Source organism: Conger conger, chromosome 3 (genome assembly GCF_963514075.1).
Source record: "Conger conger chromosome 3, fConCon1.1, whole genome shotgun sequence".
Taxonomy (NCBI): domain Eukaryota; kingdom Metazoa; phylum Chordata; class Actinopteri; order Anguilliformes; family Congridae; genus Conger; species Conger conger.
This window is the reverse complement of record NC_083762.1, coordinates 65686069-65705783: the sequence shown is the minus strand read 5'-3', so window position 1 is coordinate 65705783 and position 19715 is coordinate 65686069. Positions and strand designations below refer to the sequence as shown.

The following is a 19715-nucleotide window of genomic DNA, read 5'->3' as shown; positions in this document are numbered from 1 at the left end:
TATTTTTACGAGCAGGCTGCAGTTCGCCTGCACTTCACCGGGGGCTGTAGTGTACTGCGTTTGCGATCATGTGACCCGCTGGCTGCACAATGGGGCGCGTCGTGATGCGGAACATGACCAACGCGTGACCTGGAGTTTTGAGTGCATCACTCACGCATCAGAAAGCCCCGCCGTAAGGGAGGCACCTATGAGTCGCAGCTTGTAATGCGTTTGGACGAGCCCTCTGGCGTGATGTCAGCGCTGCACAGCACAACGGTGAACGGTTTCAAGTGCTGACACTAAAATGAGGAGACAATGGAGGACTCCTGTGTGTGTGTGTGTGTGTGTGTGTGTGTGTGTGTGCGCGCACACTCATGTGTGTCGTGTTTCTGGCTGTGTTCTGCAGGAGATCATGCATGCCCTAAAGATGACCTACCACGTCCAGTGCTTCCTCTGTGCGGCCTGTAAGACGCCCATCAGAAACCAGGCTTTCTACATGGAGGAGGGCGAGCCGTACTGTGAGAGGGGTGAGTCTACATGGCGGAGACAAAGCCTTACTCTGCTACAGATTTCTATGTATAATGTATCTCAGTGGTGAATAGTGTAGCTCTCATGATACATGGTAACACTGGTGTATAGCTTAGCTTTGATGACGCATAGTCATATGTAGTAGTGGTGACTATCTTAGCTCTAATGATACATAGTGAACTATAGCAGTGGTGAATAGCTTAGCTCTGATGATACATAGTGAACTATAGCAGTGGTGAATAGCTTAGCTCTGATGATACATAGTGAACTATAGCAGTGGTGCATAGTGTAGCTGTAATGATACATAATGAACTAGCAGTGGCGAATAGCTTGGCTCTAATAATAGATAATGAACTGCAGGAGTGGTGAGTAGCAGGTTTGGTGATTAATAGTGATTCTGTTTTGATGAAAACCCCACAGCGGTAGCATCTTAAAGGCCTGTTATTGTGGAGGGGACTCCTAAATCACAGGGCCTAAGTGCAGCCCCACAGCCTGTCACTCCCACACCACTGCAGCCCATTTAATCCGCACTGTTTGTTTTAAGAGCAATTTCTGTTAGTGTCGTCTGCGCCCCATCCATCTCGCCCCCCCCCCCCCCTCGCTCCTCATTATTAATCGTTCCTGTCCTTTTTAGGCCTGTCCCCGGCCTCCCCGTCTCCCCCCCCTCCCGTTCTCATCCTCTCCTCTCCTCTCCTCTCTCTCTGCAGACTACGAGAAGATGTTTGGCACTAAATGTCACGGCTGTGACTTCAAGATTGATGCGGGGGACCGTTTCCTCGAAGCGCTGGGCTACAGCTGGCACGACTCGTGCTTCGTCTGCGCGGTAAGTCACTTTGATTCATCGCGCGTCCGTCACCCCCCCCCCCCCGCCCCCCACCGGCCTACTCCTTTACAAACGCTCGAAAATATCGCCTCTGACTTTTGCCCTTGGACGTATATTTTCCCCGGGAGCGGCGACTCCGGGCTAAATAAAACCCAGCGCCCCGTTCCGGTCCGCGGGTTCAAATCGCTGCCCCCGGGCGAAGCCACCCGACCCCTCCTCCGCCCCGTATCGATTTTTGATTTATTATAATTTTTTTTACGTGTATTCAGTCGTTTTTCTCATCCGTCTTCGCAGGTCTGCCAGATGAATTTAGAAGGGAAGACCTTTTACTCCAAGAAGGACAAACCCTTGTGCAAGGGCCACGCCTTCACCCCTCTGTGAGGTTCGGGAGAGGGGGGGGGGGGGCGGCGGAAAGCAGGGAGAGATCGCCAAAACGGACCCAAACCGCCACCCCCCGCAGCCGCCAAAATCTACACCCTTCACCCGCCAACTTCCCCCTCCGACCTCGCCCGCGGCGTCCGCCACTTCCTGTTTCTCGAAAGCCGGCTTCCTCCCTGACTCCCATGGACTGAGACCGTGCGGATTCTGCTCTGCTCTGCTCTGGCGTTCAGCAGGTGATGATGACGGATGATTATGATGATGAAGGTGTTATACTGAACTGTGCTGCTAACCTGCTTCTCACAGCAGGGGAGAGAGTCTAAAATCCATTGCTCTATAGATCTCACACACACACACACACACACACACACACACACACACACACACACACACACACTGCCGTGTCAGTTGTGGTATGACTGTAACTGTGGAGCCCCTCCTCTCCTGCTATAGATTTTCAGCAGGAGTCTTGTATGCCCAGGTTTCCCTTCACGTTCGGTTTGCCTCTCGGACACAAAAACATTTTTAACGGAGAAAAAATATTGATTAGCACTTTAGGAAACCGTCATAAAGTGCAACAAAAAAAAAGAAGAACCTTTACAAAAGATAATCTTTCCAAAGTGCGACAGTAGTCGGTCAAATCTCAGCTCAGCATGTGGCAAAGATTGGTGCTGCTGTAATGGGGAACATTTTGGGGGTGGGGGGGGGGGACCACTGTGCTATCTGTGTGGTGGTCTGCAGGCTGTGAGGTTCGGTTATGGGAGGCTTATTAAAACCTACCTTTGACTACTGTTCTGTTCATCAAAACAACCATGGTGGTGGGATGGTGTGGCCATTTCAGCAGAAAATTCCCTTGTATCTGGGCCAACGACACTTTTAAGACTTAATTGTAAATGAAATTAGTAGAAGTCCATCTTAAGATGAGTAAAGAGCCATCCTATGATAATAGGATGCCGTAGTGTTCGTTGATGTCAAGTGAAAACGAAATCTGTTGCAGAAGCGTGATGGTGATTTGGGTTGACAGGCAGACTGCCGACTGTGGCTAGCTACAGGCATTTCGCTTGCGCGTTTTGCACAGGTGGGATAGTCCTTTAACTTATTAAAATATTCCAGACTGGGGAAGAATGGTTGTGGAGAAAATCAAGAAGATCAGGATGATGGGTAGATTTTAGCCTTCATTTCAGATTTGACAGCCTCCACTGCTTAAAGTCCCACCACTGAAAAAACTGCACGTACAAACTCAAGCAAAGGTGTCTGAAGGCTCAGGTTTCTCAATTTCTGTTTATCATAAAACAGGATAAGGTAGTGCAGCACTGATGACAACTGGTAAGAGGCTATCGCAGGAATCACAAGAACAGCCAATTTGGATGTAGGTTAAGTGCTACTGTATGTAGTGTGTAGTGCTATGTAGGTTACAGAAAGAGGGGCTCAAAACCATGAATGGTCCATTAACAGTATATACAATAATGTGGATCTGTAAGGTACAGCAAGGTTAATAACATAACTGTAAGGTAGGTCGTTTGGAAACATGTGGAAACGGTTAATCTTGTCGTCTCATACTCTCCATGGACGCGAGACGGCAAGGGCAAGTCAGACACTCACCGTTATTATTAATTCCCAGGCTGTCCCCGAAACATTTACCCATGGAAGGAGACGGATCGGTCAAAAAACAACAAAAAAAAAACAAAGAAGAATACGAAAAATAATAAAATAAATTTCGAGCGCTTGTTTTTTAAATTTATTCCTGAGGCGATCTCGGGGAACAAACAGCAAGTGATCTTGGCTTGTGTTTACAGCGGGGTTTTGAACGAAGATTGAGGAAGTAAAGCCCTGGACGTCGGCGGCATTCACGGCCAGGAAAGGTCAGCCCGTGTTTGTGTTTGTATGTGGTACCCGACGACCGTGTGGTGGACTTGAGTCGAATGAATAATTACGTTGCCTAGGACGCGGGTCCGCGCAAGAGTCGGCATTCATTTGCAGTGTTGCTGGTTGGCCCAGCTCAGTCTGGGTTTGAACAGCAAATGTATCCAGACAATGGGAGGCGAAAATCATGAACCAAGCCTGGCCCTATGTCACACCTTATACTCCACCAAATATATTTGTATCTCTCGCTCCGTGTTATGCGTTTACTCCATGTGTTGTCTCTTATCAAGTGGCCTTTTAAACTTTATACATATACAGCTTGGTACACAAGGAAACTATTAATTTGTACATGCTTGGAAATGTTTTCGTTTTTTTTTCCGTTTTTTTTAAACAAAATATTAAAAATGTGATGCGAATGACTGATGCGAATTGTTCGTATAATGTGGTCAATAAAATCCTGTATTTTAAATCTTGTGTAATGTCGTTCTGGTATCGTGCCTATGACGTCGCTGTGTTCGCTCTAAATATCTGGAATGGACAGTGAATTTTATATTTTTAACAGCATTAGCTTGCAGCTTCTGTGTTAATACAAATCATGCATCTTTATAGTAGGCCTATTTGGATTTGTTATTTCAAGTAAGGGCCTTGCTTCGGGATGTCGTAGCTAACTTGGGCCTGTGTGTATAAAATGTAATGGATATCATAAGACACTGTTTTGCTATACTATGACAACCAAAGCTCAGAGGTGATTTGTGGTTCCGTGTGGTTTGGAAGCACAGATCTCCAAACCAGCAAGGCAGTTTTTACCCACGTCCATGATAAGTAAAGTGGACAAAGGCATATCGGACTCTCGATAATTGGCTTAAATCGAGACAGGCCCGCATTAGTACCAAGTGCTTAACGTCTTGACTTTTAAATTATTTATCATGACATAAGGTAATGGTGAGAACAGGCCATTCAGCCCAGCAATGCATAACGGACTTCTATTTTCAAATCATACAATTCAGCCCATATTTTAACAATATATAATTTATTTACATCCATTTCAGGTTGAATTACTATACATACCTTTCTGAAATTTTCATATATATGTACATAAGGCCAAGTAAATACTTGAATGCACTTAGAAACGAATTTTCAAAATTCTACCCACGAATTCATATTGTCCAAAAAGTACTGAAAACCTCCCTTGACGGTTTTCCACTTGCACGAAACTTTTGACGACATGTAATTTACACTGACAGAATAAAATAAAAACGGAAAAAAACTATACAAACGATACAATTGCATAAGCGCTGTGGCAGATAAATACAGCATTTTCGACTTACAGAAAGGCAAGGAAAATTCTGAATAAAGAGAACATTCACAAATACATCAGTCCAGTATTCTCAGTTTAAAAAAAAGGGATGGGGTGAAGGACACACACAACACAAAACTGCTATGAATAAGACCGAGAAAATGTACTGTCATTGAAACGAATTGGCTTCTCAGTTCAGATGGGTGGCGTAATGGCAGAAATCCTTGGTAGAAGCTGTGTTCACACCTTGAAAGAATGTGTCTACCTAACTGGTTCTCTTGCTGTGAAGTGGGGGACGTGCAGTACATGGAAAGCACCATCCGGCAGTTTAATAACAGGAAGTGAGAAAAGATTACACCACGAAATAATTTTGATTTAACCGTGTGTGCCGCCGCGCGTGCAGAGAGCTTTGATTGTGATGTGGGAATGCACACAACAGAAGGAAATGTGAGAGCGAGAGGTCCACGTTACTGAAACAAAAATCATAATGCTGCTTCACGCTGTACAATGGTTCTGTATCAGCGTGTATGAGCGACCGCGTGTTTCTATCATACCATTTTTTAAGCATCTGCATTCCTCTATGGCTTAAGCAACTCCCTGGGTAGGAATGGGAGAGATCTTTTATGCGTTACCCCTTTTCCGCGTGGAATCGTTTGATGCTTAAATCTTCAAATCTATGATACATGTATGTATGTACAACCTTAGTACATCATTAAAAAGGGAGTACAAGCGTCCGGCAGAACAGTCTAGACCCTTAACACAGCATAAATAATCCATAAAACGGTATATTTCCAATGAACAGTAGGCAAAATACTTCACATGTTATGCTTTGACAAACACTGCGCCAGATATATTTTTTGGTTACAACTTTCCATATTAAAATATCATTTACATTTCTTTACAAAGATTGACCTATTAAACGTTTGTATTACTGGTTAAATGCTGGGTAGGATAGTGCTCTCATGACGTTTGAGGTTTAATGTAAAAAATAATCTGAAAGGAAAACCGTTTTGTTTGATAGACATGGCCAGTGACGTGTTTGTGTTCAGATACAGGTTGCTGTGAAACTGATACAAGGTACAAGCCATTTGTTAACAGACTTGTTTTGAAATGCTAAAAATGATACCTCAATACCAGATCACCAAGTATAATCTTAAAAATGAGCTCAAATGTAATTTCATAAAACTTTGGTTACCAACAATTGCTCATAAATGTACTGTGTTAGTGTCCTACTAATTTAGAAAAAAGTGTTATTTACAAAGCTCCTTAGAAGAAAGTCTTGCATTTCCACATGGCAAAGTAATTACCAGGAGGGTGTTTAAAAACCTGCATGAAGTGTGAAAGGCTACGCGATTCTTGCGGTTGTCTGCTGCTGGCTATCGATTCCCAGGGAGATTCCGATATTTACAGCTATAAGCGCCGTAAACACTTTGGGGGGGAGTCAATGAAAACAAACTTTAAATAAATCATATAATAGATTAATAAACTATCGACCCGTGTTGCTTCACTCAATGTGATTAACCGTCATGTAGGCGATATTTGTCCGCAGGTAATTCATTCATTCACAAGAACCTACAGTAGGTAGGTTCCACTACTGTGATCCTTGAAACTTGGTCAAGCCCCAAAAGCCATTCTCGTTATGGCGCAATGCGCAAGAAAACCGCAGACATAGGCAATTACAATACTTAACCTAAAAAAAACTGAAACTTGAAATGGCTTTACTTATTTTTGTAGGGAAAACTATTGTAATGCCACTCATTGTAATCCTGAACTTCTCTCCGCTTTCACATTCAAGAAACCTGACAATCATTTTACACAAACCACCGAGCCAAAGACAAGCGTATCTTAATCTAAAGCAAACCACGCTGACAAAGAAAGAGGCAGTTGTTAAAATAACGTGACGACATGGAGCCACGGAGAATACCATTTCCCTTGATTTCTCCTCTTTTCTCCAGATGCTTTAAACACGTGAGTTTACACGCACTGTACGTGTGCACACAGATAGAGAAATTGTCATATATATTTTTACACCATAGCAATACAATTTACGCACTCGGAACTCACTAAGGCGCACTGACGCGAAAACAGTTCAGGGATACAGTGCAGGTTTTTAAGTGGCCTGCTCTCCCGAGTTGGTTCTGTAATTAAATCAAGGTAATGTCCTATCTATTGGGGGCAGAGGCGTAGGCCACGCTACAAATGAAGTCAACCACCATCATTTTGTATAGCGGTCATTAAAATAGTGCCATCACTCAAAGAGCAACACGTAGAAAACTTGAAAATGAATTTGGACGATGGAGAAAAAATAAAAAAAAATTAAAAAAATACTACCTGCATTCCCAACACTGACCACGCTGTGCATATAGTCTACTGTAAATGTGACAGTTTTAGTGGACCAGAGGCCATGTTCTGTCTGGCTATTGGATACACTACTACAGGTTTGAGTAATACAAACGTCCAAACTATGCTGTTGGTACAGATAATTTTAAAAATAAATAAAATAAAAATACAATTTTCATCCACGCATGGTGCTTGCTATGTGTACATGTGCATATGTGATATGGTTTTATGTGCACACACAGGCAGTGTTTCCATCAACAAATGTTCTAAAGTCCTGGTGGACTGAAATGTCAAACGAACGTTTTTTTTATTTTTATTTTTATTTTCTGTTACAGCATACCTGTTGTATTTTAAAATGAAACAAATCAACGAGTGGCATTTCAACTGCTCGCTTTTAACTGTGAAGCAGGCGTTTGAACAAGTGCCCCTGCTCCCCACTACACAGGAGGCTGTCTTCCGTCACCTAGCGTGCTGGGTGGGAAGACAGTGCCTGTCTGTCTCCATTCTCACATGGCAGGCTTTCATTACTGCAGACCTGAAGCACACAAAGAGCCCCTACTGTAAGGACACAACAGCGCTGTCTTTCTCTGCCTTAACGAGTACGTTCTTCAAAGGTGCGGCTCTGTGAGAAATTTGCCTGCGGAAACAAACAAACCTGCCATCAGCCGCCTCCCTATTACGGACGGACTATCGCTCATGATCCACTGTTATTGTTGCTCCTGTTTCACTCTGTGAATTATTAATAATGAAGGCTTAAGACCAGCATTTCAAATCCTTCTAACATTTGGCTGCTTCCACAGTTCCAACTGTACGATGTCCCCACAGAAATAATGCAATCAGAAGTAAATTCATATTCAGAAGTGCGTTATGCTGCATAATATTACCATTTGAATATGTCTGGTGGACACCCTCCAGCCAAAGAGCTACATAAGAAAGAAAGTAAATTTTAATATAGGAAAACAAGCAATGGTACATTTGGTAGCATTGCATCTGAAATTAAAAATGGCTTGCTGCTATAATCGATTCAAAATAACCTCATTACATTACATCTCCGAAGTCATTTCTCATGTTCTCCTTGAGAAAACCTTTAAGAATAAAGGAGGACAGAATTACATATTTTATTATGAAAAATATTATAATACATATTACTGAAACGTTGGAAAAGATATTAAACGTCAAATGACAAATAAACCACTGAAACTGTAGGCTATTTATCCATTTCTGTAAAACTGAAAAATGTTCCAGCACCAAGGAGATGCGACTAGCCTGCAATCATTTGCGTGGACGGAAAAGAGAATTTAAAACGGACTCTTCGAATGGTTGTTCAGAAACAAGTAGGTTCAGTAAGTAGGCACGCCCCCCTCGCACCTCAACGCAACACTGCTTTCGTTGTCACCTAGTTCTTAAATGGGCAGTCAGACAGGCTGTATCGACGAGCATGTGACACGCATACCAGACTGGATAAAGCTTTTAGAAAGACGGGGGCATTTCACAGATCCTCCGATTAGCGTGCCCATACACTCGGCCTGGCACCAGACCCCTACTAGATCTCAGGCCAGCATTCTGGCTCAAAGGCCAGAGGCCTGCATGTACTGTAGACCATATGACATTTATGTCACATGTGAATAAATACTCCTGTACTTATTTCTGAGGCAAATTCAAGGACAAATGACTGAACACAGGCCTATGGATTCATATGGGCTGCAAACTGGAGTTTTCAATCTCTGGAGTGATGCCGTTATATCTGTGTGGACTTATTATAAAAGCTAAAAGACTAAAAGGGTTCAGCTGCAGTCTAGCTGCTCAGAGCCCTACAGATATGTTCACTGTGATTCTTAGGAGAAATCCATGCACAGAGTGACAAGGACAGTATATACATTCATATACAACCACGGGCGCCACCAGGGATTTTGGGTCCAATGACAAGATTTCACACTGGGTCCCACCACCCCCAGAAAATCCTATGCTCATCTAACATTTTTTTAAGGTCCCCATCAGTCATGGCCCTCGGAATCCCCCCTCACGGTGCCCCTGTATACTGTACATTTACTGTAGCATTCATGCCACACCTGTGCCCCGCCTAGGATTTCAGCCTGCAGCCTTCTGAAGCAAGTCCAGTTCCTTTACTGCTGTTACATGACCACAGTGTGGACCCTCCCCCCCCCCCCCCCCCCGCCCAAACCAGGGGTCCCCATCCCTGGCCCTGGAGAGCTACTGCATGTGCTGGTCTTTCTTTTCCCCTTTAAAACCAGTAGGCGATGTAACCAAATCAGACAGGTGAGGTAACTGAGTAATCACCTGCTTTAAGAGCTAACAGTGAAAAAGACCAGATTTCCTGACTCTGTATGACCAGGATTGGGGACCCTTGCCCCAAAAGACTCCATTGTGATCTGTGAAATGCCTCCCTTGGGGTTGTTAGTCAGGGGCTTCAGAGAACAGGGTGTCCAAGGTAGAGGGAGCAGGAGTGATAGTGAACTGATGCACTTATTTTTTTGGTAAAAGACCAAAAAAAACAAACAAAAAAACCCAAAAAAACCAAGCTTGGCCAAGTCACTTTTCACTTTCTCTCTCTTCGCCATACACCCCCCACCCACCCCCACCCCCAACACTCCCCCTGCCCCCATGCTCTTGATTAACAACACCTCGCTGACAGAGTTACCACAGGTGACTCCCAGACACGACTCTCCTCTTAGGGGTTTAAGTACGAGTTACTTCCGGGTCAAGGACGGCGGAGTGGGGAAAGTCGAACCCTGTACTTAATTTCTTCTCCTCCTCATCCTGTTGGTGAGTTTGCTGTCCAAGCTCTGCCTCTTCATCTCCAGGGGGGAGGGGGGTTAGCACTCCCCGTCCGTCACCAGGAAGATCATGGCTTCCTGTTTGCCGATCTCGGCCATGACGGCTGCCAGCTGGTTGAGATTCCCGCTGTGGAAATGCTGCGCCTCCCACAAGTCCAGGATCACTGAGGTGGGGCTGGGTTTGGACGCAAAGAAACTGAGGTGCCTGGGAACAGAAGAGAGACAAACACCAAGCCGCTGTCAGCGCTGACTGAATGGTAAATGGTTGGAATTTATATAGAGCCTTTATCCAAAGCACTGTACAATTGATGCCTCTCATTCACCCATTCATACACACACACACACACACAGATTGTATGCGATGCTGTGATTGGATGTGACTTTCAGATTGTATGTGATGCTCTGATTGGACGTGATTTTGAGATTGTAGATGATGCTCTGACTGGATGTGACTTTCAGATTGCATGTGACTTTAAAGAATGAAGGTGAAGCTCTGGATGTGATGTTCAGATATACCCCTTTGGTCCAGACCAGTGAGGCGCACTGGAGCGTAACGTGTAATGTTTTTGGGACAGGGGCTCTCTTCCTAATGGCTTTTCTCTGTTCCTTAAATGTCTCATGCTTTTAGCACCACTGCTCATCACACACAAACTGAAGGAAAAGGGGAAGTCAGAACAAAACAAGCTTTCCATTTTCATACGGACAAAGGAAGAGAGGACTACTTTATTTATTCATGAACTTGTTTGCTTTTGCCCCTGTGAACCGGAGGTGAAAACAGAACATGGTGATTTCTGATATCTTGTCTGAACAGAGACTGACCTCGGCCCAGAACTGTGTTGAGCACCTCCTGGCAATGTGTGAGTGTGGTGTGTGATGTGTGTGTGTGTGTGTGTGTGTGTGGGGGGTGGTGGGTATTGGGTGGTTGGGGGTATGGGACAGTATCTCCTCCCCTCCGGGTGGGATGGTGGGAGTTCATTTTCGTCTGTCTGTATAACCTCATCCATATCTGTCTCCCTCCCCCCTAGAGGACAAAGCAAAGCCACTCAGATCTGCAAGAGCAGCCATTGGAAACGTTCCGCTCCTTGGTTGTGATATACTGTATATATCTTGATTTAGCTCTGTGCTGCACAATTTTAGATTTGTAATCAAACAATTCACATGTGGTTTAAGTGCACATTCTCAGTTTTTAAAGGGCATTTTTATGTTTCACCATGTGGAAATGACTTTGAAGACACCAGGTGCTGAGTATCTTCACTGGTGATGCTCTGCCAGGCCTACACTGCAGCCATCTTCAGCTCCTGCTTGTGTTGGGGGTCTGTTGCTGTACGTTTTCTCTTCAGCATTTCATTTGGTTGAACTTCAGCAAAAGATGCTTCTGTTCACTTCAGAATTCATTCTGCTGTTGATATCAGCAGCTACATCATCAACGAAGACAAGATGAGCCAGTACCAGTGGCAGCCATACATCCCCGAACTATAATACATCCACCGATATTTCACAGATAAGGGGGTTGGGTGCTTCGGATCTTTGGGCAGTTAATTTTTTCACAACTCTGCAGGCTATTTTAGGTACTTCTTAGTAAACTGTAACCTAGTCATCCTGTTTTTGCAGCTAACTAGTGATTCTTCCATTTATATTAATATGTCCTGAACATTATGATGCCCTAAAATGCAGGGCTTATGTATAAAAAGTGCTGTCATTTCTACTTGGTGAAACCAAATTAATAATTCAAGACTAGGCTTGATACGGTGTTAGATACTATTTAGCTTTTAGGCAGCCTAGGCAGTAGGTACACTTAGTGGTAGGAAAAGGCGAGCATTGCTGAGCTGGTTCTCACCATTACCTTATCTTATATTATAGCATAAAAATACCCTTTAATAAAAGCTGAGAATCAACACTTTAACCACAAATCTCATATATAGAGTGGCCTCCAGAATTATTGGTACCCCTGATTGGCAATGCACAAAAAATACATGATCTCTTTAATTAGTTCATCCTTTTTTTTTTTTATATATATGTGATATATACTGCACTTTAAACACTGTACATTTTATACCAATAATTATATTTAAAGTAGGGTGTTTGGTGGCATTAAGTTCAAGTCAGTTCAGCTCATCTCAGTGAGCAAGTATTTTAAGTGTTACAGCGTGGACACAAACTGTCAGCGGCCGACAAGATAAAGACAAGGTCCTGAAAATGCTGAGCCCACACCATCTGTTACTTGAACACACCCGACACCAGGTTTCTGCTTTACTTCAGCCCCGCCATTTATCACAAATTGACCTGGGTTAGGCTGGGGTAAAACAGCAGCTGTCATGGAATGGACCAGAACGCATCTCTTTAAAAAATAATAACATTAAACCTGGCCAAGGACTATGCCGGAGAAAGATGGTGAACGGCGATTTTAAAAGTCAAAAATCATTACAGCAACTTGCACACGGGAGATTTTTAATGTACAGAAAAGCAATGCAGGTGGTAAGTTTAATCCGTGAAACTTGAGCCGGAATTGTCCTTAGAATTCCCCTCTCTGGTGGAGCAGCCGGCTTGCGGAGATAGCTCTCCCACAGGATAACATTTAAATCCTTAGCCAGCTTAATTATTCAAACCCTGTACTGGAGCTGATATGTCCTTGAGGCCAGAGGCTTAGAATCCCACCGTGTCTCTCCCTGTGTAGGCTGGGGATAGGATTTAAGCATAACTTAATAGGAGCCTTACAGTTACCTGTTGGCACATTGGCTTCTTGCATAATGTTACAGTTGAATTGCATCTATATAGCTCTTTTCCCTCGTTCATTTATTTAATGGATGCATTATTTATTTATTTATTTATTAAAAGTTGCATAACTTCTGTTTTTGGAAAAAGTTCAACTGAAGAACACAGTGGGCAATTGCACCTGCTCAGCACCACAAAATCATATATAACTCGACTGGATTGCTATATATAACATGATTGGACAAACCGAACTAAAGCTTTTAATTTCACAGTTTAATTGGGAGATAATTGAACATTTATTTTGTCAAAACGGTGACAAGTCCTGAAAATAGCAATTTATTTATTTTTGTTAGGAGTTATTAAATTTTTTTGGGGGAGGCTCATTTTCACACAAGGGGCAGTGTGCCATTCTACTGGCCATTCACCTGTATGACAAATTTGTTTAGCTAGTGTATAAAATATAAACCACATATACAGTATACTGTAAACGGCCCTGCTTAGTAGACCCACATTGGCAACTTTACTGAGACTATACCATTAACTTGGCTTGCATGATGCCATTAGCCTGCTTTGCTACCTTAAACCCTAGCTAAATAAGGAGTGCTTCTTTCCGCTGTGACTGAGCTAACTGAGCTAAGATAAATATCTGACTACCTAACCTAGCTACAGAAGCCTGTTTTCCAGTAGAGACATGCTAAGTCACGGTTGGGGGTATGAGGCGGGCGGAGGCGAGGCGGAGCGGAGGCAGAGGCTGGTTTGAGGGTGAGGCTCACCTGTCTAGCTGGAGTCTCTGGGCCAGCAGTCTCCAGTCGGCTCCGTGTGGACAGGGCGTGTCCAGGCTGCTACAGATCTTCTGTCGGATCAGATACGGGATCTGGAACGCGCTGGGGCCGGCCAGAGCAGGAGCGCTGTTGTCCAGCATCAGGAAGTCGGCATCCAGCGGCCGGGTGTCCTGTATGGACCGCCGCATCAGAGTCAGAGACAGAGACAGAACAACAGTGTGAGAGCCAGCAGCCAATCACATGCTCCTTGTGAATAACTGACAGAGAGACCGGCCAATCGCCTCCTCTCTGAAGCTCTGAGGATGGTCAGGATCTGTTGACAGTGAATATGGCCTGTAAAGGGAAACAGCTATATTTTAAAGATAAGAAAACCACTCCACTCTGAAAATGAGCTGGTTTGAAGAAGTACAGACCCTAGCATATAAATATAAAAACTTGAATTGCACAGTATATCAATAAGGAATTAAGTATATTAATTCCTTATTAATATACTTTCTCCAGCTGAGATGTATTAATAAGCACTACATAATTTATACAGGTTTTTTCCACTTTTGACCCATACCAGTTCTTAGTTTAAAAAGCTATCGTTTGCCAACAGTTTCACCAGATAATCATTTCTTCAGCAAAAGCACCCTACTGTTGCACATTTTAATGCCTAGTGTTTATTGTTTATACAGTATGTCCTAGTGTTATGTGCATTTCTATTTGTGTCTATTAGCTATAAACTAAATCGGGAACAGTACATCAACTGGCTTCATTTATGTCCCACATAGTCCCTCATATATAAAAATAAAAAACGCATGTGCCAATTCATTCCTTGCAAGAACCTAGTGTCTGTAAAAGTCACTGCATACTTTATGAAAGTTTCACTGGTTGGTTAGATGTGCTACACTGTTGGAAACACTCATAAACATTGTTTGAGATTATTTTTTCACCGATACAGCTGTGCAGGTTTAATTTTCAGTGTGGCGTGGCCAGGGGGGGTATTTCACAAAGCAGAATTATGGACTAAGCTGGATAACTGCACTGAGTAAAACCCAGAACAGCTCTTTTTACTTCAGCCCATGTTCCAGATTTAGGAGGGTTCTGGGTTTTACTCGGTGCAGTTATCCAGCTAACTCCATAATCCTGCTTTGTCCAACAGGGCCCAGGTTTACACTCTTTATAATTTATCGGCCTCTGTTTAAGGAGGAGGGTGAGGTGAGGACTCACTTTTAAAGTGGTGACCAGGGAAACGTGACCGGTAGCCCGGAGAAAGGAACGTGTGGCCAATAAAGTGTAAGGAATGATTAGGTTGCCAGATTGAGAGAAAACCAGTTGAAAGATTTCATAAATAGTAGGGGCGACATGGCTCAGGCAGTAAGAGCAGTCGTCTGGCAGTCGGAGGGTTGCCGGTTTGATCCCCCGCATGGGCTGTGTCGAAGTGTCCCTGAGCAAGACACCTAACCCCTAAATGCTCCTTACAAGCTGGTCGGCGGCTTGCATGGCAGCCAATCGCCGTTGGTGTGTGAGGGTGAGTGTGTGTATGAATGGGTGAATGAGAAGCATTAATTGTACAGCGCTTTGGATAAAGGCGCTATATAAATGCCAACCATTTATAAAACATTGGATTACTCTTTTAACAAGTGGGACTGGATCTTGATATTGGATCTGATGACCACAGCGAGTCAAGAAGCGTGAATCAAGCAGTATCAAGCAGTTTACGGCCATCTCTCTCAGTAGGAATGGGGCTCTAATGGTATACAGGGAGAATGACTCTAACAGGGCTCTTAGAAAACCTGACAGTACTGACTTCGCTATCCCAGCAGCATGCCTATTCAAAAGTGACAATGACATCAAACGACTTCAAAACATGCCTCTGTTCCGACAGCAAACGGGTTCAAACCGTGTCCCTATTCAACACCCGGCTGCTTTGAACAGCGTCCCTATTCAACAGCAGGCAGTTCAGACCACGTCCCTCCCCGACACCAAACAGCTCGGGGCACCAGTCTGCACCCGCTTTTCTCTTATCTCTCTGGGGGAAGAAAAGCTCTTAGGGTCAGCAAGGAACCTACAAAACAATGAATAAATAAGTGTGGAGAAAAAAAAAAGCTGTTTTCATTCTGCATGCCAGTTATGATTAATAGAAGTACCAAAGACGCAGAGTTCTCACAGCAAGGCAAACTGTTCGCACGTCTCTGCTTTAATTAAAACAGCAGTGGAGCATCCAACAGGAATAACCACCAGCTCTCCATGCAGGGAGAAAACAAACTCCTAAGCCAGAGATGGTTTTCTGGACTAAACTTATTAAACTGTGAATCAAAGTGAATCTGTGCTGCTCACTTTTGAATAAAGAAAGCAAACATTGAATAAGATACTTATTATAACTTCATGTTTTCCAGAGAGGGAAATTGGCTCCATTCTGTTTTGAGCTTTTGCAGGAAAATGAATACATGTTGGCCGATTTGATGCATTATGATTGCAGCCGTCTTCCCCTTGTGCAGGCAAACAGATAGAATGAGAAGAGGAGGAAGAATGAAAAAGCTAATATAAGCCCATTTTCCCACGTGGACTTGGGCGGTAGTTTTCTGGATTAAACCAAGCGGACCGCACGCACAGAGCATTTCCTTCACGGGTGATGTCAAGGCCTGGCCCGCCGGGCCCCGTTGCTATGGAAAAGAGGCGTCACCTTGGCGATGTTGAAGTCGAGGTTGAAGCTCTGCCCCTCCCCCTCCACTTGCCACACGCAGAGCTGGCAGGTGAGTTGGCACGTGCTCAGACTGAGGCGCTCCAGGGTGAAGGTGCAGTGCAGACTGCGCTGGGAGCCGCTCCAGATATGGTAGAAGGGGATCTCCTAGGAGACAGGAGGGAGGGAGCATGAGGCCTGGGGGACCTATGCCTTCATTATCAAATACCATAGATACTAAGCAGGTCTGTGACATCATTATCAAATACCATAGAAACTAAGCAGGTCTGTGCCTTCATTGTCAAGTACTTTAGAAACTAAGCAGGTCTGTGCCTTCATTATCAAATACCATAGATACTAAGCAGGTCTGTGACATCATTATCAAATACCATAGAACTAAGCAGGTCTGTGCCTTCATTATCAAATACCATAGATACTAAGCAGGTCTGTGACATCATTATGAAATACCATAGAAACTAAGCAGGTCTGTGCCTTCATTGTCAAATACCATAGAAACTAAGCAGGGCCATGTCTTCAGTATGAAATACCTTACTAAACAGGTCTGTGTCTTCATTATCAAGTACTTTAGAAACTAAGCAGGTCTGCGCCTTCATTATCAAATACCATAGAAACTAAGCAGGGCCATGTTTTCATTATGAAATACCTTACTAAACAGGTCTGTGTCATTAGAAAATCCTAAAGAAACTAAGCAGGTCTATTCCTTCATTATCAAATACCAACTAAACAGGTCTGTGTCATTATAAAATCCCATAGAAACTAAGCAGGTCTATGCCATCATTATCAGATACCTTACGAAACAGGTCTGTGTCATTATACAATACCATAGAAACTAAAAATGTCTGTACCTTCATTATCTAACATTTTTGTAAAATAGTATGGTCTACATCTAGTCAAACAGCTTGTCAATTCTCAAGATGTGCATCTTTATCCTTAAATAAACTGCATATATTCACAATAAAACAGAACTGGAACTAAGCAGCTGCATAGCTTACAGCAAGTCGTATCACCAGAATGTGACTGGCTAAATTTGGCAAGAGTTCCTTAGGCAGCCACTACATCAGAGCCCTCAAAGTCCTCCAAGTGCTCATTGGTTGGCCACGCACCATTCCTTCAATCAGCACTTGCTCTCCTCTAGTGATAGAGTTAGTCTTCAATCAGCCCTAGCTCTCCTGTACTGCCAATACATGTCTCCTCCAATCAGCGCACAAGCTATCCGATAGTTCAGACATTCCCCAAATACAGTATAACACCTGAGATGTAAAATAGTCACTGGCTCTGCTGTAGCAGTGTGTGGCCTGTAGGGTATAAAAAAGTCACTGGCTCTGCTGTAGCAGTGTGTGGCCTGTAGGGTATAAAATAGTCACTGGCTCTGCTGTAGTAGTGTGTGGCCTGTAGGGTATAAAATAGTCACTGGCTCTGCTGTAGCAGTGTGTGGCCTGTAGGGTATAAAATAGTCACTGGCTCTGCTGTAGCAGTGTGTGGCCTGTAGGGTATAAAATAGTCACTGGCTCTGCTGTAGCAGTGTGTGGCCTGTAGGGTGTAAAATAGTCACTGGCTCTGCTGTAGTAGTGTGTGGCCTGTAGGGTGTAAAATAGTCACTGGCTCTGCTGTAGCAGTGTGTGGCCTGTAGGGTATAAAATAGTCACTGGCTCTGCTGTAGCAGTGTGTGGCCTGTAGGGTATAAAATAGTCACTGGCTCTGCTGTAGCAGTGTGTGGCCTGTAGGGTGTAAAATAGTCACTGGCTCTGCTGTAGTAGTGTGTGGCCTGTAGGGTGTAAAATAGTCACCGGCTCTGCTGTAGCAGTGTGTGGCCTGTAGGGTGTAAAATAGTCACTGGCTCTGCTGTGTGGCCTATAGGGTGGTTGAACGAGTGAATGCAGTTCTGTAGCTGTTCTGCATGTTCAGCCTCAGGCCCCTAGTTGGTGTGTGTTATATAGCAGGCAAAAGAACAGTAAATCTAGCAATTCTATAACAGGAACAGAAAGGGTAACCCCACCTCCATGAGCTGCAACACCCCACGTTCTCACATTATCACATTGTGTCTCCATTTTCATAATACCGTTTCTAGCAGCAAGTACTCCTTCTGCTCTCACTGTGGGATTTAAAAATAGAATCCAGAGCTTTCTGCTGGGGTCTGTCCTGCTCACTGGATGTGCAGTACAGGACAGTGTCCAACAGGGGGAACTCTCACACAGGCCAGCAGACAGTGGTTAGGCAATTTGTGCGTGTGAGCCTGTGTTTGTGTGTGTGTTTGTGTGTGTGTGTGTGTGTGTTTGTGTATGCATTTGTATGTGTGTATGTGTTTGTCAGTGGGTGTGTGTATTTGTGCATGTATGTATGTGTGGGCACGAGCGTGTGCGTGTGCCTAAGTGTGTTTGTGTGTGTGCACGTGCACGCGCGCGTGTGTGTGTGTGTGTGAGCGCATGTATGTGAGTGTTTGTGTGTGTGTGTGTATGTGCATGTATGTGTGTGTGTGTGTGTGTGTGTGTGTGGATGTGTGTTTGTGTGTGTGTGTATGTATGTGTGGGCGCAAGCTGTATGCGTGTGTGTGTGTGTGTATGTATGTGTGGGCGCAAGCGTGCATGCGTGTGTGTGTGTGTGTGTGTGTGTGTGTGTGTGTGCGTGTATGTGCGTGTATGTATGGGCATGTGTGTGGTGGCACCCGGGGTGCTGTTTCTCTGCATGTGTATAAGTGTGAGGTAGTGTGCTCAGGTAGCGGGAATCCAGCCTCTGGGCCTGGCCTGGCCTGCTTTACTGGAACCATGCGTCAGGTGGGGGTGGGATTGAGTTCGCTCAATTTAAAAGACCTGAGTGAGCGATGCTGCCAAGGTCACAGAGTCCCTTACTGAAAACATTCAGTGCCTGCCTAGACACAACACTGCTACTCAGACTAAACAAAGCTAAATAAATAAATAAATAAAAACATAAATAAGTACCACTAAAACATCAAAAAACTGCTTGCAAGGTAAGATCACTTATTATGAGTCGTTTTACCAATGTTCTTTCTAAATTGTGGTGCAGATGAACATGGTTAGGTTGGAGAGTGAAATTAACTGAACTACATGTAATGTTCAGGAAATAACTCCAATGGAAAAATCAGCTCCAGTTATGTACACTTGCATACCTGTACACCTACATGCTGTTTAAAAACCCATCATTGGTGGAAAAACTCAACCACCCTAATTCAGATGCCCATTTTACTCTTCCCTACTGTTTCTATAAATGTAGAATATATGTAGAACATTTGCTTTCTGTATTACCTTTCTGAATTACAACCTCAGCAGGCTTTGTCTTCAGTGATTTGTGATTTAAAAAAATAATGATTAAAACATGCTTGTTGGTGCTATGACACACACAACAATAATACCTTCATAACACAAATAGGTGAATACCAATACAATTAGCATTGGGCTTGTATTTCCTCATAACACCTCAAGGCACTTCAGCCAAAATATAGAAGGCATTTTATCAACCATGTCCAGGTAACTATCTTTGATATTGTTGTATATTCAACCATGTAAATGTGTAAATG

General features: G+C 43.8%; 2 protein-coding genes across 3 annotated transcripts in view; one reads left to right on the top strand and one right to left on the bottom strand.

Moving 5' to 3' along the window:
* Positions 1-4040, top strand: part of pdlim7 (PDZ and LIM domain 7) — a 48563-nt gene extending 44523 nt beyond the window's left edge. For both annotated transcript variants that reach the window (XM_061233494.1, XM_061233495.1), the window contains exons 9-11: positions 386-506; positions 1215-1330; positions 1625-4040. In XM_061233494.1, coding sequence (XP_061089478.1) covers positions 386-506; positions 1215-1330; positions 1625-1711 — 324 coding nt within the window. In that variant the 3' untranslated portion in view covers positions 1712-4040. The remainder of the gene's footprint in view (positions 1-385; positions 507-1214; positions 1331-1624) is intronic.
* A 5818-nt stretch (positions 4041-9858) lies between these two features.
* unc5a (unc-5 netrin receptor A) overlaps positions 9859-19715 on the bottom strand; it is a 103038-nt gene continuing 93181 nt past the window's right edge. The window contains exons 14-16 of the mRNA XM_061233984.1: positions 16166-16330; positions 13489-13667; positions 9859-10208 (exon numbers count right to left, since the gene is read on the bottom strand). Coding sequence (XP_061089968.1) covers positions 10043-10208; positions 13489-13667; positions 16166-16330 — 510 coding nt within the window. The 3' untranslated portion in view covers positions 9859-10042. The remainder of the gene's footprint in view (positions 10209-13488; positions 13668-16165; positions 16331-19715) is intronic.